The sequence below is a fragment of the Colletotrichum paranaense genome, assembly GCF_030867605.1.
Source record: "Colletotrichum paranaense strain IMI 384185 chromosome Unknown Scaffold_5.1, whole genome shotgun sequence".
NCBI classification, from domain to species: domain Eukaryota; kingdom Fungi; phylum Ascomycota; class Sordariomycetes; order Glomerellales; family Glomerellaceae; genus Colletotrichum; species Colletotrichum paranaense.
Genome location: NW_026848963.1, coordinates 297,471 through 318,642, shown reverse-complemented (window position 1 = coordinate 318,642; position 21,172 = coordinate 297,471). Strand labels below are relative to the sequence as shown.

General features: G+C 53.5%; 7 protein-coding genes across 7 annotated transcripts; 4 read left to right on the top strand and 3 right to left on the bottom strand.

Annotated features, from left to right (window-relative positions):
• Positions 1 to 623: 623 nt before the first annotated feature.
• On the top strand, positions 624 to 4,247 carry CPAR01_06405 (uncharacterized protein; the record flags this gene model as incomplete). The annotated part of the gene is made up of 3 exons (XM_060490677.1): positions 624 to 669; positions 880 to 3,178; positions 3,374 to 4,247. The coding sequence occupies 3 exons, from the start codon at positions 624 to 626 to the stop codon at positions 4,245 to 4,247; spliced, it is 3,219 nt and encodes a 1,072-aa protein (XP_060349551.1).
• Positions 4,248 to 4,731: 484 nt separating this feature from the next.
• Positions 4,732 to 7,619, bottom strand: CPAR01_06404 (extracellular alkaline serine protease; the record flags this gene model as incomplete). Its single annotated transcript, XM_060490676.1, has 4 exons — positions 4,732 to 5,358; positions 5,424 to 6,701; positions 6,973 to 7,332; positions 7,395 to 7,619. The coding sequence occupies 4 exons, from the start codon at positions 7,617 to 7,619 to the stop codon at positions 4,732 to 4,734; spliced, it is 2,490 nt and encodes an 829-aa protein (XP_060349550.1).
• Positions 7,620 to 8,167: 548 nt separating this feature from the next.
• On the top strand, positions 8,168 to 8,731 carry CPAR01_06403 (uncharacterized protein; the record flags this gene model as incomplete). Its single annotated transcript, XM_060490675.1, has 1 exon — positions 8,168 to 8,731. One exon carries the CDS (start codon positions 8,168 to 8,170, stop codon positions 8,729 to 8,731), a length of 564 nt encoding a protein of 187 aa, XP_060349549.1.
• A 2,752-nt stretch (positions 8,732 to 11,483) lies between these two features.
• Positions 11,484 to 12,594, top strand: CPAR01_06402 (uncharacterized protein; the record flags this gene model as incomplete). The annotated part of the gene is made up of 2 exons (XM_060490674.1): positions 11,484 to 11,523; positions 11,753 to 12,594. The coding sequence occupies 2 exons, from the start codon at positions 11,484 to 11,486 to the stop codon at positions 12,592 to 12,594; spliced, it is 882 nt and encodes a 293-aa protein (XP_060349548.1).
• Positions 12,595 to 12,884: 290 nt separating this feature from the next.
• On the bottom strand, positions 12,885 to 14,717 carry CPAR01_06401 (alpha amylase; the record flags this gene model as incomplete). Its single annotated transcript, XM_060490673.1, has 1 exon — positions 12,885 to 14,717. One exon carries the CDS (start codon positions 14,715 to 14,717, stop codon positions 12,885 to 12,887), a length of 1,833 nt encoding a protein of 610 aa, XP_060349547.1.
• Positions 14,718 to 17,362: 2,645 nt separating this feature from the next.
• On the top strand, positions 17,363 to 19,242 carry CPAR01_06400 (sugar porter family MFS transporter; the record flags this gene model as incomplete). The annotated part of the gene is made up of 4 exons (XM_060490672.1): positions 17,363 to 17,909; positions 17,963 to 18,066; positions 18,131 to 18,267; positions 18,354 to 19,242. 4 exons carry the CDS (start codon positions 17,363 to 17,365, stop codon positions 19,240 to 19,242), a joined length of 1,677 nt encoding a protein of 558 aa, XP_060349546.1.
• A 241-nt stretch (positions 19,243 to 19,483) lies between these two features.
• CPAR01_06399 (uncharacterized protein) lies at positions 19,484 to 21,091 on the bottom strand (the record flags this gene model as incomplete). The annotated part of the gene is made up of 1 exon (XM_060490671.1): positions 19,484 to 21,091. One exon carries the CDS (start codon positions 21,089 to 21,091, stop codon positions 19,484 to 19,486), a length of 1,608 nt encoding a protein of 535 aa, XP_060349545.1.
• Between the last annotated feature and the right edge of the window lie 81 nt (positions 21,092 to 21,172).

Genomic DNA, 21,172 nt, shown 5'->3' with positions numbered 1-21,172 from the left:
GCGCAGTATTATGGCTCCCGACATGGATGATGGAGGTGAACAATGCAAGTGAAGATTCGAGAGTCAAGAGCACGTGAATGGAGGGGCAGAACGGGTACGTACCAAGAAGCATGCTGTCGTTACGCATTTTCTGCAGGCGCGTAGGAAAAGTAGAGGAGGGGTACCTGGACTTGACCCCGCCTTGCATCAATTTTTTTTTTCTTTCTACCTAGGTTCCTTCAGGCTTTGACGCCTTCTACCCCTCCTTATCTTATCAGTGGTGGCGGGGCTCACCTCGAAATTTTCACACTGGTCCCCTAAAATTTTGTGTGGTGAAAGTCCGCGGTTGCCTCCAAAGCTGTCATTTGGCTGGTGGTTTTATTATTTTCTCATTATTTTTATTTTTATTTTTTCGTCGTTGCGGCGTGTCATAGGTGGTTCGGGCATCAACAAAACAACTGGCCGACACACCCCGTCCTGGTCCTTCTGTGCTTGGATAAAAATTCAGTTGCGCCGGGCCTTTACTTCCCTTTCCTCTCCCCTTCTCACCTCCTTCTCTCCTTTTTCCTTCTTCTTCCCCTCCTCGTCTTTTCCTTCTTTTGCGAATAGTTGTGAGGACGACGAGACTCCAACAGAACCTCAAGATGGATAAAGGAAACCTGGTCCAGCTGCTCCAAGCGAGCCAGATTCGTAAGTAACCTTACTCAACTCCCCTTCGAATTCCCCATCGCCCTGTGCCACCCCGGCCGCAAACCTGGTCGAGCCCGTCTGCCTCATTTCGTCGCCCTCGCTTATTTTCCTCGTGCTTTTTTCGCCTATAAATTTTGCTTTTTCATCCGGTCCATCACACTTGATTTTCCGCGAAATCTGTCTTGCTAATTTGTTCTTTGCTCTCTACAGCCGACACTGAGAAGGTCAAGGCCGTCACGGCTGAGCTTCAGAAGAACTACTACTCCAAGCCCGAGTCTCTTCTGCTTCTCATCGAGATTACCGTCTCCCACGATGACGCCGCCATCCGACAGCTGGCTTCCGTCCAGGCTTTGCGCCTGACCCCCAGACACTGGACCAAGATTGACGCCTCTCAGCGCGAGGCCGCCAAGAAGCACATCCTGGACAGCATTCTGAGCGATCAGTCTGCTCCCTCCCGTCACTCCAAGTCGCGTCTTCTCGCTGGAGCTATTGGTCTCGATCTTGAGGATGGCGACGGCCAGGACTTCGTCCGCGGCCTGTTGTCTCTCAATATTGCCGACAACGTTGCTCACCGCGAGGTCGGCTCCTACATCCTCTTCGCTCTGCTCGACAACGACCCCACCCACTTCACTGAGCAGGCCCAGCAGCTTCTGGGCCTGGTTCAGAAGACCATCGTCGATCCTGCGAGCGCCGATGTCCGCCTGAACTCTGTCAGATCTATCGGCGCTCTTCTGATGATCATCGACCCCGAGGAGGATACCCAAAGCGTTCAGCTCGTCCAGCAGCTCGTCCAGCCCATGGTTGAGATCCTCAAGAACGCCATCTCCGAGGGCAACGACGACTACTACCGTGATGTCTTCGAGGTCTTCCAGTCTTTCCTGGCTTTCGACTCCTCTTTCTTGGGTCCCCACCTGAAGGACCTCATCCACTTCATGCTCGAGCTCGCTATCAACAACGAGGTCGAAGAGGAGGCTCGCTCGCAATCTCTGGCTTTCCTCAGCCAGTGCGCTCGCTACCGCCGCATGAAGATCCAGGGCATGAAGGATATGGGTGCCCTTCTCATGGTCAAGAGCATGCAGATTGTCACCGAGATCGAGACTGACGATGATGACGACGAAAACTCCCCGGCCAGAACTGCCCTGGCTCTCATCGATCAGCTGGCCAACGACCTGCCCCCTCGCCAGGTCATTGTGCCTCTGCTCGAGCAGTTCCCCCAGTTCGCCCAGAACCCCAACCCTGGTCACCGCAAGTCCGCCATGCTCTCTCTCGGTACCGCTTCCGAGGGTGCCCCCGACTTCGTCGCCACCCAAATTCAGCCTCTCCTGCCCATCGTTCTCACTCTGCTGAACGACCAGGACGTCTCCGTCCGCCACGCTGCTCTCGTCGGTCTCATCCACCTCGCCGACGAGATGGCTGATGAGCTCGCCCCCAAGCACCGCGAGCTCATCGGTGCTCTGCTCACCAACCTCGAGGCCGTCGTTGGATCTACCGACAGCCAGAGTGTCAGAGTTATCCGTGCTGTCTGCGGTGCGCTTGACTCTCTCATTGGTGAGGGTCTTGAGGACGACCTCATCAAGGAGTTTGGCCCTAAGCTCATTGTCCCCATGGGTAAGCTTCTTCACCACGAGGATTTCTCCGTCAAGGGTGGTGCTGCCGGCGCCATTGGCGCCATTGCTGCTGCTCTTGGTCGCGAGGAGTTCAAGCCCTACTTCGCTGAGGTCATGGGTGCGCTTGGCCAGTACGTTGCCATCAAGGACGGCGAGGAGGCTCTGAACCTCCGCTCGGCTGTCTGCGACTCCATGGGCCGCATTGCCGACGCTGTCGGCGCCCAGGAGTTCCAGCCCTACGTCATGGATCTCATGAAGGCCAGTGAGGAGGCTCTCAGCCTCGACAACGCTCGCCTCAAGGAGACTAGCTTCATCCTTTGGGCTTCTTTGTCCAAGGTTTACGGCAACGATTTCTCCCACTTCCTTCCTGGTGTCTTCAAGGGTCTCTTTGACTGCCTTGAGCTCGAGGAGGAGTCTCTCTCTATCCCTGGCCTTACCGAGGAGGATATCCCCGAGGGTCTGCTGATCTCCAACGGCAAGAAGCTCAACCTGAAGGCTGCTGCTGATGACGATGAGGAGGACATGGACGAGGATGCCGACTGGGAGGATCTTGAGGACTTTGCCGGTGTCACCGCCGTCGCTCTTGAGCAAGAGATCGCGCTCGAGGTTCTTGGCGATGTCATCACCCACTCCTGCGACGGCGCCGCCATCGAGAAGTACCTTGCCGATGCCATGGGCAAGGTTTCTCCCCTGGCTCAGCACCCCTACGAGGGAGCTCGCAAGGCTGCTATCTCTACCCTCTGGCGCGCCTACGCCCGCGTCTGGCAACTCTACGAGGAGTCGACCGGCGCCAAGTGGGAGGCTGGCTACCCCCCCAAGCAGAACCCCGGCCAGGTCATCAACGACCTCGGCCAGTCTGTTGTTGAGGCCACTCTCAGTGTTTGGGAGGAGGACAGTGAACGGTATGCACCCCATCATCTCTACTTTACTTCCCCGTTCCCCTGCCCTAAAGGATGAGTAACTCTCGTTATACCCAGCTCACTCAGACGCACAAAGTGCGGTTGCTGAGAACACGATTGATCACGTCTGATTCATTGGGCACCTTCATCATTTTCATGGCTAGCATGTAATCGGGCATTTTGCTGACGTTCCAATAGTTCTGTCATCACTGAGATCAACCGCAACATCGCCGCCACCCTCAAGTCATGCGGTCCCGCCATCCTTACACATAACGAGCTGCTCAAGAGCAGCTTGACTATCCTCGGTTGCCTCATCACTCGCTCTCATCCCTGCCAGATGGATCTCGGTGAGGAGGAGGAGGAAGAGGCTGCCGAGGGCTCTTCTGAGTTCGACTGGCTCGTCATTGACACCGCCCTCGACGTCATTCTCGGCCTCGCCACTGTCCTCGGCAGTGACTTCGCCGAGATGTGGAGAGTTTACCAGCAGCCCATCCTCAAGTTCGCCAGCTCCCAGGAGTCTCTCGAGCGTTCCACTGCCGTTGGCGTCATTGCCGAGGCTGTCAAGTACATGGGCCAGGCCGTCACCGAGTTCACCGACTCTCTCCTGCCCGTCCTGACCCACCGCCTGACCGACCCCGACTCCCTTGCCAAGTCCAACGCCGCCTACGCCATGGGCCAGCTCATCTTCAACTCCCAGGCCACCGACAAGACCATCTCCCAGTACCCCACCGTCCTGGAGAAGCTCGAGCCCCTCCTTCAGATCAAAGAGTCTCGCATGGTCGACAATGTCTCCGGCTGCATCTCCCGCATGATCATCCGCAACCCCAACCCCGAGTTCGTCGCCCGTGTCCTGCCCGCCCTTGTCGATGCCCTTCCCCTCCAGGAAGACTACGAGGAGAACGCCCCCATCTACCAGGCCCTCTACAACCTGTACGATGCTCAGAACCCTACTGTCGCCAGCCTCACCCCCAAGATCCTGCCCGTTCTGCAGGCTGTTCTCAGCCCGCCTGAGGAGCAGTTGGAGCCCGAGACCCGTCAGCTGTGCCAGAAGCTTGCCCAGGCCCTTCACTAAATGTGTGATGGCACGAGTAAGCATTGGAGGAGGGTATTGAAGCAGGGACTATTGTGTTGCCCCCTTAGGGGCTGTTAATGAGTGATGAGTGGATGAGACACCCCCATTTCCTACAAAGTCTGTAGATAGGTTCATAGATTGCCAGGGTTAGACTTCCTGGATGATTCCCAAAATGCTCTATCAACGTTTCGTATGTTCAAAATTAGGCTTCTCTGCATCGTCTCCAGTGATCGTCGTGGCATTTTGTGTTTGTGCCGTGATGGATGAATGACACACCAATCATATTCTTCAACAGTTTTGCCGAAGCATATGCGTGGAAAATGGAAGTAGTCGCAGGCTACATGTGGCATTGAATATTACAGAAGTAGGAACAGATATACAGGGAGTTAACAGAGGCAGATTATTCCTCCCTACATGTTCTTTGTCGGCAGAAATGCCGCCAGCCCTGAGTCTACGCTTCAGCCTCTACATCGAGACACTTCCCTCATCCGTAGACCTCATCCAAGGCCCCAGAGATGACCTCGCAAATACGATGGCGGACATACGGACGATTAGACACGTCCATCAAGTCTTCGTATTCCATCAACGGCAGCAGTCTCCACGGGGCGATGCACTGGTAACCGCCGTCCATCCTCGCCATCTTGGCAAACACCGATGCCATGCCCTCCACTCGCTTCAAGTGTTCCGGTTTGCGAATGCGGCCCCGGATATCTTGATGTCGCGAGAAGTCAATGATGCGCGCAGCGAGCGCTGCGCCAATCGCGGTCGCGAGTGAGGTCCCTGATGCAGGAGGACCACTCGTGGCTTTGATGCCTTGTCCCAAGATCGCAAAGCTGTTGCGAGCACCTGGTAAGGGCGAAGGATTAAAAGCTGGGAGACTCCTGGCATTGCCGTCTGTAGAGAACATGCAGAACGTCTTCTCAGAGCGGTAGAGACGACCTGGGAATGTGATGTTTGAGAGGTTTCCATGGTTTGCGGCGGCGGCAAAGATGAGCACGTGGGCTGCGTTTGCTTCCTCGATTGCCCTTAACATGTCTTCGTTATCGCATTCAAAGCCGGATGGCATGACGATGACGTCGACTTTCCAAACTTCTCGAGCATGGCGAATGGCCTGGTCTCACATTAGATGACAATTTCAAGAGAGGCTGTCGTATTGGGAGCAGGAATGTGGTTTACCTTGGCCATGATACTCGCGGTATCATCGTTTGCATGACCCTCTTTAAAAACACGGCCAACAAAAACCTGGGCCTCCGGGTGAACCCTCTGCAGCAATGAGAATGTATAGGTTCCATGCCCGGTACTGTCCAAGGGCTTGACATTCCGATAGTCCACAAAGTCTCGGAAATCGACGATAGACGGCGAGTATCGCTTATCGATTCCGGTGTCCAGGATAGCTACCCTGGCAGGTGCGTATGAAGCGTCGCGTTGGCTTGGAGAAAGGCGCGTGACAAGCTTCAGTCCCTCGAACTTATCAAACCATTTATCGGAGGTAGGAGCGGAACTGCGATTGACGTTAGCCATATCGACCTCGAAGACATCAACGAAGACTTGACAAGAATGAACGAACCTGACTTCTGCTTCGCAGACCGAGCCCTTCGCTGGCAACATCGTCATAGTGCGGTGTCGGTCGCCTGCACTGATCGCGAGACGCTGGAGCCCAGCATTCAAAGGTACCGCAGCCCCTTCCGACTGCATGCGGATAGGTCGGACGGCCGACTTTTCAAAGTCACCCCAAGCCGTCTCATACAACTTCTTCAGTGGCACAACGACGTGACTGTAGATGGCATCGCGAATTCGCCTTGGATGTTCCACAATGTTTCTGAACGGATCCGCAGTCAAGCAATTTCCGATGAGCTCCTTCAATGGTTCGAATGTTTCCTTCTCCTCCCATAGGTCTGACGACTTGAAGATTTCCATGGCGATAATGTGAGTTGCATTGACTGTGAGGTTGCCGTCGGCGTCGTAACATTCGGGTCGATTTTGACAGTGATCTTCAATCTTGAGACCCAGCTCGACCTCCAACATCATGATCCCAAGCGCCAGGACCTTGGGCAAAGGGTGGTATCGGAACCTCATCTTGTCCTCGGACAAAGGCTCAGGTTCATGGAAGTGAGCCGACAGAAATGGCTCGTCGACGTATACAGCCTTGGCCGTATTGCCACGACGTTCCAGCATGAAATGGATAGTGTCCTTGTTCCATTCCCTACGCATCCAAGTTGAATCGTAAAACTGCCATACAGCGTTGGCCAGACGGTAAGCTATTGTTAGTCTTTGCTTTCGCGTGAGCTGATCACCGAGTATTTCGGAAAGTTTGATGCTTGAAGTCTGTGGACAGAAGAATCGTGATAACGGTGCGCACTGTTGGACGCCCAAGCTGTCGCCCTGATTGACTAGTCGAAGCTGTGCTTGCTGCCGATGCGATATCGTATCACAGAAATACTCTTTCGAGAGAACCTGAAAATTTGAGTTTGGTATGGGCTCTGGAATCCATGAGACAGTGTTTCGCCTAAGGTCAAACTGTCAGCAAAGCCCAATGACTGTCGCCAATGAGGGGATGTAATGACCTTTTCTTAGAGATGCAGATCCTTGTGTCTTGCCAATGACTTGCTTCGCTACCATGGTGTTCGTGGGGACGACCATGAGGGTGATCAGGAAAAAACACGTTGAAAGTAACATCATCTGTTGTCCTTTCATTCCTTTCAAACCCTCTCAGTCTCAGACTCACACCAATGGCCGTCTCTTCATCTCTGCGTTGACATATCGAATTCATCGCAAGCACTCTGTGCAACTCAGCAAGGTGATACTGATAGTCCCCTGTATCTGATTCTTGGATGCTTGTCTGAACAAAGTCGGCCAGCTTCGGGTGTTCGATGAAGAGGTCTGTATTGGATCTCTTGGAGAATAGCTCGAGCGACCCTAACAGTTGTAGACGGAGCTTTGAGGTATTGGGACTTGAAGCAAATGCCCTCATCAGGTCGTTGCCCATCTCAGGATGTTGAACGAAGTCTGACAGTCGAGGAAACCACCCCAAATCATATGTAATGGGGTCGAGAGACTCGAGGTGTTTACCAGGAGGGCCCGGCCACTGCTAAAGCATTAGATAACTTGACAAAACCTAGCGAAGATTCCAAACTTGCAAGTGCTTACCTGGAGCAGGTTTTCGAAAAGAATCAAAAAATGGAGGATTTCTCCCTGCGAAGTATCTGCATCGGGGCTTTCTGACAAGTCTTTCAGCCACTGCATGATGCCTGACAGATTCGTGTGGAGGAGACTGAAGAACTGCACGTTCTGCTTGCTTTGGAGCAGCTCGTCCACGACTTTGCAGAATAAGTCAGTCGCTTTGAGCGAAAAGGGGAGCATGCCTTCTTTCATGGCTAAAATACGAATTTCTGAAATGTTGTTCAAAAGTAATCAATGGTAAAATCTGTTCGAAAGAATCTACTCAAACTCGAGTTGGAGATCATATAAGTAGACGATGGGGGCGCTAAGAATCTGTTGGACCGAAACGAGCCTGCGATGTGATTTTGGCATCGAAAGCAGGTTGAACTGGGATTGCGATAACACTGAGGGACAATGCACATCGGATCCACTGGTTCGTGAGAAACGGTTGGTCAACCAAGTGGTCTTCTTCTAAGCGCTGTCTTTCTAAGCGCCCAACTGCCAACCTAGGCACTCACTTTCTAAGCGCTGTTGTTGGATCACAAATAGCAACAAGTTCGGTGATCGACTAAGTAGCCTTCGGAGGATGCTCCATACAACTCCGCTCCAACAGAAAGGCAAACCTGAAAACTCAGAGGTCGCAATTTCCCGACCATCAAACGACTGATTCGAGATATATATTGAAGCAGCAACACCTTAAGCGATCACATTCAGATCGTCTCCAGGATCATACTTCTTTCTTTGACTTCATCCTTGCAACAATGAGCGAAAAATGTTGGTTCCCATTGCGACAGCCGGACTATCCGCCGCCTATGGTATTGGAAGACGAAACCGGAGTCACCGGGCTGGTCAAGGGGCTTTGGTGCTGCGGTGAGATCATACCTGATTTGGCGCATCTTAACAACGTCATCAACTATCGGGGGCCAACGAAGTTCCCGGTGGATATGCCCATTCACCATACAAGGTCTGAGGACGTACTCTGGGGGCTTACTTCAGGACCTTTAATCAACCAATCCGGTCACAATGATGCACCTTTCACAGCTGCGACTGGCACTACTGCAATTACCAACGCCGACATTGCATCTCAGGATACTGTCACTTACCATGACAAGTTTGAAGTGCTCGATACTTACACGATCGAAGTAACGCCGGCATACATTCAGGACTGCATGGCTGGCAAAGAGGTATCGGATCACATACGTCTACACAGCAGAATGGGGTCATCGTCTGTACTCATGGTCACTGGCATTGCTGTTGCTCGCGGTGCGCAAATTTTGCGGTCGGAAAGGAAGAGGCCTTTATTCCATGAAGGCTTCAGAGCGTAAGTCAGCCAACTAGCAATCCCCATTATCTTTCAAGGCGATCACTGTACTTGTTTACATAATTTCTGACTTCTCAATAGTGGCCTCTCTAGGCTGGCAAGCGTTGATGCAATGATATAAGGTTTGTCAGAAGAAAGCATCACACTGGCATCAGCACGATGTTCCGACTTCGTCTGCGCGTTGCGATTCACCAGGATACACATGGGTGTTCTGGATAGAACATGGCACTACGAGACCTACTTGAAAAGGGCAGTGTACGGCTTGGATTCTGGAGCCCATGTTGCCGAAACGAAGGAAATTCTGCGCAAGAAAGTGGTTGCAAACAAACGGATAGTCCCGCCTGGCGATAGGAACAAGATCTTTGTACATTAGAACGTCTTGAGTATTTCGATTATTATGCATACTTTTCTTCCTTACTAAAGATTCCAGAATCACCGTTCCCACGGATTGCGTTAGAAGTAAGGTAAGTGAGTTTGGATCGACGGGTAATGCCGTGAAACAAGACGTGATTCAAATCAAGAGAGTCGAAGAACCGATATACCCTGTCCGTAAGTGTCGAAAAAGATGCAGGCTTTTGGCTCATAATAGACAAAACCAAGCTTGCGCGAAGCAGACACCCAGACCAAAACCCGTTTCCTTTGGGCTTTCTTTTCTCAAACAGTTGCTGCCTTTCACGTTTCTCTACCTCAAACTTCCCTCGTTGGCGTTGCTTCCCCTGTGAAAATCCATCAAAGCCGCTTCCCTAGTTTCTTATTCACCCACAGCCCAAGGTGAATGTACTAAAAGATCTCTTCCTTGCATAATTTCGGTGTTGAGAAAAGACTATCTCGCATCGCAATCCATTCGCCTTATGAGTCAACACCAACTAGTTGCATCCTAACATGAAAGCCCCTCCCAATCCCCACTTTATCTCAGACTGCAAAGTTGCTTTCGGCCGGCTCATCGTCAGCTCAGGATCTACTTCTGCTCCAGTGTGGATGGAAGACCGTCAGGCCGACTTTAACATCTGGGTGGCTAGCTTCAACACAAGAAGAAGCAGTAAATCGTCACTTGATCATCACTTGAGAGATAGAAATAATGCGAGTAAAGTAATATACCGTCACCTCGAGGGCTTGCTGGAGGCTTTGGAGAAAATCTTGGAGATTGGTTAGTGCTCCGCTCAAAATCTTCGCTGCCAAGCTAAATCTCAAAACTAGTGTCCAAGGGGTTCATTGAGGTTGAGACTCAAGAAGTCTCAGTACGCAAGCCAGATCAACAAGATGTCCAAGAAGGCAGCGGATCAGAAGCTTCGGATTCAGAATTGACTACGTCTAGTGAATCGGCTGAAGATGACAGCTTAGAGACTCTTTATGAGGAACAGAAATTTTACATTCATAAGATTCTTAAACTCCTTCAGAGAGATTCTATGATAATACGAGAATGAAGGACTGAGGATCGGTGCGTCCAACGGGAGTAGTTTTGAAGACTTCCTGTCACATCAAGTTATCGATTTCCGAATTTCATAAGGCCGTCAGAGTCAATTCAAATTACGAACATCTCATGAATGGGTTAATAGATTGAATTCGTAATACGAAACTTGTATCAAAGCTTTAGCTTCATCAGTGCAATATGCTACGTTGTGTAACCGTTCATTCTACGACGGCACCCAATGCGATAATTAAAAAGGATCATTTCGAAGCTTCAAGAACCCCACGTTCTTGAGAGTTTATTGAGTGTTGTAGAGAGTCGGTTATTGAATATTATACTCGAATCTCATCGGATAAATTGGTAGCCCAATGTTGCGAAGAGTGAGCTGAGATATTCGTTGCATCGTGGCGGCAGAGTCTTCTGTTCAAGTATTACTTGTGCGCCCAATGGAGTTTGACATGGAGTTAGGAACATTGACTGATGGTAAAATTCGTCAGCACCCCGAATCTGTGGATATTAAGGCTCAAACCATTATCACCTTTATCGTTTCTGAATCCAAATTAAGGATAGCAAAGGATTTGACATGGCCACTGGATGAAAGGTGTATACGGCCAGGGCACAAGACGTTCGAAAGAGGTCCATGCTCCCCGAGTCCAGTGTTCGAATGACCTAGGAGAAAGCATTTTCTTTTCCTCCCAGTACTTTCGTCGCAATTAGGCGCTGGAGGAGGGAAATTATTCAATGCCCTCCTTGTAGATGCTAAAGGTACGCAACGGAGGTTTGCTCATCTGGAAAATATTTTCCCTCGATGTTTGTTGAGTTTTATCAACTTCCATCGAGGAGTTTGCAGTATCACTTGAGTGTTATTATCTTGCGAACAACAACGTCGATCAGCAATCTCAAGTCGAAGCTACGGGCAATAAAAGTATCATAGGCGTTCATGTTAAGTAAGCAAGGCATGTTGCCTCTCAAGGGAGTAAGACAGCTTGTCTTACACCTCGGCATTTGGTTTGGGATGATGCATAGCAAACCCCTATTCTTGGTATTTCCCTTTCCCAATTAGCTCATGATATCTTGATTTCTTTCTCTACTTTGGTAACTCCATATTTCGTTATTCATTCGCGTTGCTCTAAATGCGTAAGGTTAATAGGCGCAATGCTGTCCCTAGTTCGTTACCGACGGATATCTTCACCTGATGCAGGTCAAGCCAGCATATCTGACCAAGCCTCGTGGTATTAGCTCCGTAATTTCCGCATCATTAGTTTGCAATATTTGAATGTCGCGTATGCGGCGGTCGTGATTTTGTGCCCGGATCTCGTTGGGTTGTGATGCCCTTGATTCCAGCGTAATGCATGGAATGCCATCGGGCCTCAGCCGCGCTGATTGCGGTATTTTGTAGAGGAAGAAATTTCCATGGGGACAGCAAGTCCTCATTCATTTTCCAATGAAGCACGATATTCTATCGGTGTAGAGCGTGGGGGAGGAGGGTGCCAGGTTGCTTAAGACGATGTGCTTAGGTACTAAAAATCAGCAAGCTGGGCAAGCAGCCGTCCAACAGACTCGACGTTACTTCACTAGATACTCCATCTGGCTGACTCCAACATGGACTTCGTACAGAACCCAACATACCTCCTAGCCCCCAAGGGACCTTCCGCCCAGTCGGCCCCATCGCCATCGGCAACATCATCGTCAACCCCTTCAGCTCGCACGTAGTCTGCAGCTACGCAGACTCCAGCAGTAGCAGCGCGTATGCCACAGACACGGCGTGCGAGCGCAACTGGCGCATGTCGCAAGAGACAGCCCGCCGCTTCGACGTCAGCATGTGGAGCGTCTTCCTCGAGAAGATCCAACTCAAGGTCGGCGCCAGCCGCAGTAACGTCAGGCACGGCGAATACACCATGGACGTGTTGGAGACGACGTACCTCCTGCGCCACCCCTCGCACGAGGAGATCCACGAGCGGTGTAATAGTCCCGCAGTGAAACCGTTTATGAATATGGAGAGGATTAAGGCGAAGCCGGTGTACATGATCACGGTACTCAAGATCGCCAAGGGGTTTGCTGTGAAGCAGAGCAGTAGCTCAGACAGGGCGGCACATGCTCAGGTCGGGGTGGAAGTGTCGCCCGAGGTTAGTGTTGGGGCGCAAGTGAGTGGTTCAAAGGGCCAGAGAGAACAGCATGGGTTCGAGGCGATGCAGGATATCATATTCGGCTATCAGTTATTGAAGATTGAGCCGAAGGGATGGGGGAAGAGGCAGCAACTCCATTACGGCGAGTTTATGAAACGTAAGAAGAGCGGCATTAAAGACCCGGAGTCGGTTGACTGCGAAGCGAGCTTGCCGGCTGCAGGAGAATTTCAAGAAATGAGTACTGACATCCAGTCTGTTACGCTCGATGATGGAGACGCGGGACATGGGGTCATTGTTTTCCAAGCTCGAGATGAAGAGGACGCTTCGGAGTAAGCTCAGTATTTGCTGTTCTACTTTAACTACTTTGCTTCCTGTCTGTATGTAAGCGCTGGATGTCGTTCGATTATTGGTTCCAACTAAGGGTATAGTGTTACTATAAAATGCCAAGAGTGTTTTTGTTACTTCCCAGACCTTGGTTGGAATTTATTGAAACGAGAAAAGGTTTTAAGCAATAGAAAGTTGGGTACATAAGATCTAGGAACTAGTCTAGATTGGCATGAACATCGATATCATTAGAGCCCCTCCTCGCTTCTGAACCCAACTTCTGCCAAGCATCATGGTATTTAACATAGAAACTCTCGAAAATTGGTATAAATCCTCGCCTCCCACCCTTTCAACACCGGCGCAACCCCCTTCACCAACTCCCCGCCCTCCCTCGTGCCAACTAACAACCGCACCTCAGGCGCCTCACACCCAAGCAACGCCGCCACATCCCCAGCACTCTCCCCGTCCTCCTTCGAAAAGTTCATCACCACAAGCGCCTTCCTCTTCACCCCGCCCTCTTTCCCATTCACCGGCGCAGGGCTCTCCTTGAGTATAGCCCACGTCCTCTCGTTCTCCGGGTCAATCAGCCGATGCGACCCAAAGACGAACACATCGCGGTGTTGCTTCCTCAGCTTCAGCACCCTCTTGTAAAACGACAGGATGGAGTCCGGGTCGCCGCGCTGTTTCGCGGCATTGATAGACTTGTACTCGTCATGCACCCTCATCCACGGCTTCGCGCCCTCCCTCGTGAAACCAGCGTTGGGGCTATCATCCCACTGGAACGGTATCCGCGAGTGATCCCTCGCCAAGATGCGCAAGCCATGCATCGTTTTCTCGATCCGCTCCGCATCCCCAGACTCCAACGCCTCCGAGTAGAAGTTACTGCTCTCGATATCCTTATACTCATCTATCCCCCAACTGGCCGGCATATTCGTCATGCCAATCTCCTGGCCCTGGTACAGAAATAGCGTCCCAGACATGGTCGCCTGCCACAGCGCAATCGTCTTGGCTGAAGCAAGCCACAGCTCGGGCGTCGAATCATCACCAAACCTCGACACCGCGCGCCCATTATCGTGGTTCTCGCAAAACGCCGTCGCCCAGGCATCCGTCCCCTCGATGAAGGACTGCCACGTCTCCGTGTACTTTTTCAACGTCGACAGCGGAAACGGCTGGTAAATATACTTTGCGCCGAACCCGTTCCCGTTACCCAGCCGAATCACGGAGAACTCAAATACCATGTCCAGCTCCTTCGCCGCAGCTGAGACGTAAGGAATCACCTGTGACGGGTGCGGCGTCAGGGATAGCTCGCCGACGGAGACGGCATTGTACGGCGCCAGGGCCTTGCGGTTCATCTCACGGATGTACTCGTGGATGCGGGGTCCATTACACCACATCTCGGGCGCGGGCTGGTGCGGCGACGTCGGGTCGGTGACCGGGGCGTCGACGTAGTCTGTGCGCTTGGAGTACTTGTTCACGGTATCGATGCGGAAGCCGTCGACGCCGCGCTGGAGCCAGAAGCGCATCGTGTCCTCGTAGATGGCCTCGCGGCAGGCCTCGTTGTCCCAGTTCAGGTCGGGCTGGTCGGGGGCGTACAGATGGAGGTAGTACTCCTGGGAGTGCTCGTCCCAGGTCCACGTCGGGCCTGCGAAGTACCCGCGCCAATTTGTCGGCGGGTGCCGCACGCCGTTGGCGTCGTAGCGCGCGGGCTTCCAGATGTACCAGTCGCGTTTGGGGTTTTCCTTGGAGGAGCGTGATTGCTTGAACCAGGCGTGCTCGACAGAGGTGTGGTTGACGACGAGGTCGAGAATGACCTTCATGCCGCGCTTGTGGCACTCGTCCAGCAGGGTATCGACGTCGTCAACGGTGCCGTAGGGTGCGTAGATCTTTTGGTAGTCGGAGACGTCGTAGCCCATGTCGGCTTGGGGGCTCTCGAAGATGGGAGAGACCCAGACGACGTCGACACCGAGCTCGTGGAGGTAGTCGACCTCGGCGATGAGGCCGGGGAGATCGCCCCAGCCGTCGCCGTCCGAGTCCTTGAAGCTGGCGGGGTAGACTTGGTAAAAGGTTGCGTCTTTCCACCAGGGCTGCTTGCCTACCCAGCGGTTCTCATCGTCCCAGACGAGGGATCCCATGGTGAAGGAGGGGCTGTTGGATAGGTATCACCGTATCAAGCCACGCTGTAATGAGGGCGGGTTGTCGTCAATCAGGTAGGTGGAAGTAGACGAGTAGCAGAGAGGGACAGACAGACGGCGGAAGAAGGAGGAGGGATGAGTGGCAGAGGAGGAGGGATGAGTGGCAGAGGAGGAGGATGATTTCAAGTTGAGTGAGGATCGAGTGTGGGAGAGATCCGAGGTCAATGGGCAGAGGTCAGGACGCGCCGGGAACGATTCGCATTTTGACCACGCGGCAAATGGGCTGCATCGGACTTGGGACGGCGGCGATCAGTAGCCGGGGCAGAAAATTGGCGTGGCGACATGACCTGCAGCGGAGAGAAGAGCGATGGGCGTGGGGGGAGTATGCGTAGCGGATATTCGTGGGAAGGGAAATGGACTCGGGAGTAGAGTCGTGGTTATCGTGGCCGTGTGTGGGTTGAGTGGTTCATTTCGGGCGAGGGTTTCTGCTTCTATCGAGGACGGGGGGGGGGGGGGATGAATGTCGTGCCGGCGGAATCAGTCCGTAGAAGGGCCGTGGGGAGAAAAGGATGCATCGCGTGAGGTGTGACGGGGTAAGAATTCAAAAGAGAGTGCGTTTGTCTGTGGAGATGCCGATGGGAGAATGAGCTTGTTCCCCGCCTTTTCTTGGTTATCTAATTGCTGAGTCTTCGTAGCTGCATCTCTCTCTCTCGCACACTCTCACAGGTTCGCATCAAGTATCCATACGCAGTAAGGTACGGTGAGGTATGCAACGTATGGTCGCAGGAGACAGGTTTCCCCTCACTCCGCATTGCTTCCGCCCGTTCGATGTGCCAAGGTGGATACGAAGCATCCGTAAGTGCGCAGGACTCCGTAAAGTTGTTGAAGAAGCGGAGATATGCGGGATGGTCTTTTGCTCAATTTTCATATGATTTTTCTGCTCATTATTAGCCTTTGATTAGCGCTCCGGCGGCTTGGAACATGGAAAGAAAGTGCTTAGACTCCGCATCCGCCGCACATGGTGGCTGTCATTTATCGGATGATGATGCATTCTAGATGTACCGTGACACAAGATGCAAACAAGATGAAGAAAGAGAAATCTTCAACGGGCGGAGACTCCGCCTTCCCTGTCGTTCCTCGAATAGTGGAGACCACCCGGACCCGGAGATGCTCCGCTAGACTCCGCACCTCCCTCCGACCCCCCCTGTCTCCCGCGGGAGCCACAAACGTCATGCCTTCCCACCAATCAGACCTCGCCTCAGTCAAGCCTCTGGAAGAAAAAAGTGGTGATGAGCTTCAGGGCCGTCCAACAAAAGTCTGGAGAACTGAGCTGGATCATGGATGGCTGGGTTGGTCTCATCCCGAATCTGGGGAAAGACCACGCCCCGGGCCTGGCTGACGGTGGCTACGCCGCACATGCGCATGGAGCTCGGCTCGGGGATGGTGAGGCGCTCAATCTAGTTTCGACCTCGTGAGATGGATGCCGTGGTGCGAATAGCGTCAACCCATCCTTCCGATCCCTACTTTTTCCTTATTTCCCTTGATCTATCTATACGGACTCTCCGTACACAACAACTTTCACCGGCGGAGTCTCCTGTTGACGCCTCGTGCCGCCATCTTCAGAATGATCAGAATGGGTTCCAGCTACACCTTGGCACGAGTCGAGGACGCCATCACCAGACCTGTAGAGGGCTTAGTGAAGCCTTTGGTTCTCCATCAATCCATAGCTTGAGATTCCATCTCCATGCTCGTCTCCAAATTCTTGATGGTCCAGCTGGGAAACCCTCCAAAACGAGATTCAAGAGACCAATCCTGTCGCTCCATGTCATCCCCACAATCATTTCTCATACCTTCTCCGTACCGGTAGACTGACAGACTGATCCTCCGCTTCTCCACAAATTGCCCATGGAGTTGGGAAAAACAACGTGATTCGACACATCTTCCCCTCCCCCTAACCACCACAGAGCCACCGACTAACCTCCACCCTACTGAGGACCGGGGAGGGAATGGCTCATCACCAAAATCAGATGCTTGGCACAGCAACAAACCACCCCATGTCAACCGAGACTGACATACTTTCAACATGCTGCAAAATCCTTCCCTCACCTCCCCATCATGACCACACACGAAAATCAACGTAATCACGCCAAACCAATCTTGTCCAGGACCCCCTCCTCTCCCCTCCCCTCCCCGAACTTATTCCCCAAGGGGAACCGCAACTAATTACTACGGTAGAGCGCACGGTTCAAGCGCAGGGCATCTTGTCACTTAACTTTTAGCTCTGATTTTTATTTTATTTTCCAACCTCTCACCTCACCTTTTTCTCACTACCGCGTCCATTGTTCACTGTTGCGCTACAAACACTTTCTAATGTTACTTTGACTACGACCCTTCTTGTTGTACCCGAAGCTGTCAAATTGATTCGGGTTCTTCCACCCTTGGAGGGATATAAGACGCCCCGAATGCCCTCCTCAACTTAATTCACCTCCCTCCTTCAGGCGTCCGACTTTCGCGCATCCCCGAGTCTCACCCGCCTCCCTCAATCCTCCTCATCATCATCTCATACATCTCATCCAATCTTTCATCCGTAATATCTCCAGCATCATAAATCTTGATACCCCGTACATACAATTATCAACTTCAAAATGGCCGACCCAAAGGTCTCCTCCCCCGTCCCAGAGGACAAGGAAACAGGCATCCACCACCACACCTCAATCACAGACGACACCAACACCGCAACCCCCAACAACCACAATGCCGCGCACCCAGAAGACCTCGCCGCGGAGGCAGCCCAAGCAGCCTCCGCAGAACACAAAATGTCCCTCCTCGAAGCCATCCGCACCTACCCAAAAGCAATCGGCTGGTCCGTCCTCCTCTCCTCCACCCTCATCATGGAGGGCTACGACCTCGCCCTCCTCAGCAACCTCTACTCCTCGGCCGTCTTCCAGCGCAAGTACGGCACCTTTGTCGAGGCCCAGAACAAGTACGTCATCTCCGCCGCCTGGCAGTCCGGCCTCAGCAACGGCGCCCGCGCCGGCGAGATTTTCGGGCTTGTGATTGCCGGCTGGACGGCGGATCGGTACGGGTATCGGGTTACGACCATGGGGTTCTTGGTGTTGATGATTGCGTTCATCTTTGTGCTGTTCTTTGCGCCGAATGTGCAGATCTTGGTGCTTGGGGAGGTTCTCTGCGGTAATGCCCCGACTTCCATCCTGGCTTCGAGTATCGCTGCTAACGTCTTGCAGGAATCCCTTGGGGTGCTTTCCAGAGTGTCACCCCAGCATATGCCTCCGAGGTCGCTCCCGTCGTTCTTAGGCCGTATCTCACCACCTTCATCAACATGTGCTGGGTAGGTCACTCTTCACAAGGACGAGAAGGCAAACTACAAGACGTTGCAAACTAACAAAATCCAGGTCATCGGACAATTCTTCTCCGCGGCCGTCAACAAGGGCTCCTACCACCACCAGGACGAATGGGCCTACAGAATCCCCTTTGGAGTCCAATGGGTGTGGCCCATCCCCATTCTCATCGGCCTCTTCTTCGCCCCTGAGTAAGTTTCAACCCCAGATTCCATACTTATTTTTTTTTTTCTCCTCCAGAAGCCATTCTCTGCCGTGCTTTGACTGACAACAGCAGATCCCCCTGGTGGTACGTCCGCCACAACGACAAACCAGCCGCCAAACGCGCCCTCCTCCGCCTCACCTCCCGCAACCAACCAAACTTCAACCCAGACGAGACGATCGCCATGATAGAACACACAAACGAGCTCGAAAAGCGCGCAAAGGAGGGCGTGACCTACGCGGACTGCTTCAAGGGCGTCGACCTCCGCCGCACCGAAATCGTCGTCGGCATCTGGCTCGTCCAGACCCTCGGCGGGCAGAACCTCATGGGCTACTTTGCCTACTTTTTGACGCAGGCCGGCATGGACCCCGGAAACTCCTTCTCCCTATCAATGGGCCAGTACGCCCTCGGCATGGTCGGCACCGCGGGCTCCTGGTTCCTCATGTCCCGCATCGGCCGCCGCACAATCCACTTTTCCGGTCTCTGCGCGCAATTCTGCCTTCTGCTGATCGTCGGCTGCCTCTCCTTCTCCAACAGCAACGCCTCCGTCTGGGCCATCGGCGCCATGCTCATCGTCTTCACGTTCGTCTACGACTTCACCGTCGGTCCCGTAACCTACTCCCTCGTCTCGGAGCTCTCCTCCACGCGCCTTAAAAACAAGACCATCGTCCTCGCGCGCGCGGGCTACAACGCCAGCAACATCTTTGTGAATGTCATGACGAATTACCAGCTGTCGTCGACGGCGTGGAACTGGGGCGCGCGCACGGCGCTGTTTTGGGCGGGCACGTGTCTGCTCTCGTCCGTGTGGGTGTATTTCCGCGTGCCGGAGCCAAAGGGGAGGACGTACGCCGAGCTGGACCTGTTGTTTGAGCACAAGGTTTCGGCGAGGAAGTTTGCGGAGACGAAGATTGATCCGTACTCGCATGAGCTCAACAGCGAGAAGAAGTTGGCCGAGGAGCATTAGGTCCTGTGTTTGTCATGCCCCTGATGGGAGATAAAAAGAGATAAGGAAAGGACGTGTCGAGGAGCGGGCCTTGAGGATGTTGGATACCCCTATGTTTGGAGTTATTGTTCTACCAGATACACTACTAGCGTAATCTCATGCATAATGAACAGGTCTTAACCTCACTCCGCCATCTCTGAACCCGCATTCCTTTCTCCTCCCAAGTGCTATATGCTGCATATCCATGGTATCAAAACGTAACTCACGTCGGCCGACGCGCCAACGTCCCCGCAATAGCCATACTCGGCACAGCCTGCTGAATATGCTTCTCCAACAAGTCATCGTAAATCGAATTGCCCCCCGGCAACCTCGTAATAAGCCGCCGCATATACTCCAAATCATCCTCCGGCCCACTGCCCGTCCCGCCCATCCGGCCGCCCCTCGGACTCGACGGCTTCGTAATCGGCACCCTCGCAAGCACATCCACCGCCGCGCTCGCGATGTCAAACAACTTCTCCGTCAACCCAACCCCGTGCACCTTGATACTGTCCACGGGTAAATCCCGCGTCGAGAGCACGAGGTCCTTGGCCACCTCGAGAGGGTAGTGATACGTCATGCTCGGCGAGTGAACGGACTCTTCAGCAAGGTACCCGAACCGCAGACGCAGCTGCCAGAGAATAATCCGCAACCACAGCTGCGTCACCCTCAGGTTCGCCTTTTGCGTATCCTTGAGGTCCGAAGTCGACCGCAGCGCCGCATTCACCGCCGTCTCGATATACGTCAACGCCGCGTTCGACGGCGGCGTCGCCACCTTTTCCATATTCAACAGCGCGATAAACGACGTGTCCAGCGGACTGAACAGCGCCGCCAAACTCCAAAACCCCGAAAGGCTCGGGTCGTCGGCGCCAAGGGTAGGCGACTCGGCCGTGATCTGCAGCGTCACGGGCCGCCGGTACCGGATCCCGTGCGACCGCTCCGACACCAACAGAACCCAAAACAAGCGGTCCGCCAGCACCGCCGCCGCCGGACTCGCCGACGCCTCGGGTGTATTCATCCGCAGCAGCAAGAACAGCGTCGTCGCCTCTCTCAGAAACAAGAAAGCCTGGCTGTGGTGAAAGAGCGCAGAGTGGCACGCGTACAGGAAAAACGTGAGCAGACACTGCTCAAACGTCGGATTCGACCTTCTCGCGAAATTCCGATGCGCCGCGAGCGCCTCCTCGAACAACATGCGCCCATGCAGCGCATTCTTCTCCGGAATCAGACCCTGGATCCACAGACTCTCCGGCTCCTCCACCTGAAGCAGCACCAACGCGCACACAGCCGTCAGAAGACAATGCGCCTCCATCCCGACCTCACTCGGCCCGGCAACGACCTTCATCTGCGCAACGTACTCGGGCGTCAAGATCGGAATGGTAGGGTGCAACCGCGCAAAGAACCGATCGACGCAGTAATCCATGACCCGCGCCGGAAGAAGATCGGCCATGCGCTGGACAGCTTCGCGGGGAATGTGTCCAAAGGCCTGGGAGCCGTCCGAGACCCAGGCAAGGGAGACGGGGCCGGGCAGGCCGAGGCACTGGTCGCCTAGGCCGGCGTCGACGCAGCGCTTGCAGGGGCGGTATTCGTTGCATGCGCGGCGGAGGTTTTTGCAGCGGGCGCAGGCGCGGGAGACTTGGGCTCTTTTGGGGCGGGAGCCGCCGGATGATGAGGATTTGCGGCCGGTTGTTGATGATGGTCCGCCATTGTAGCCACCGCCGGAAGACGATTCTTGGGCGTCCTCGCTGTGGTCGTGGCGTTTGCCGAGGTGAGAGCTGCTGGCTGGGGATATGGTGGAGGGACTAGCTGCTGGGGGGGACACCATCGTCTTTTCCATTGCGAAGCCTCATGGTGTACCAGGTCGTTTTGAGTGCGCGGGTGAGAGTGAGATTGAACGTCTGATCTGATTGTGTTTGTT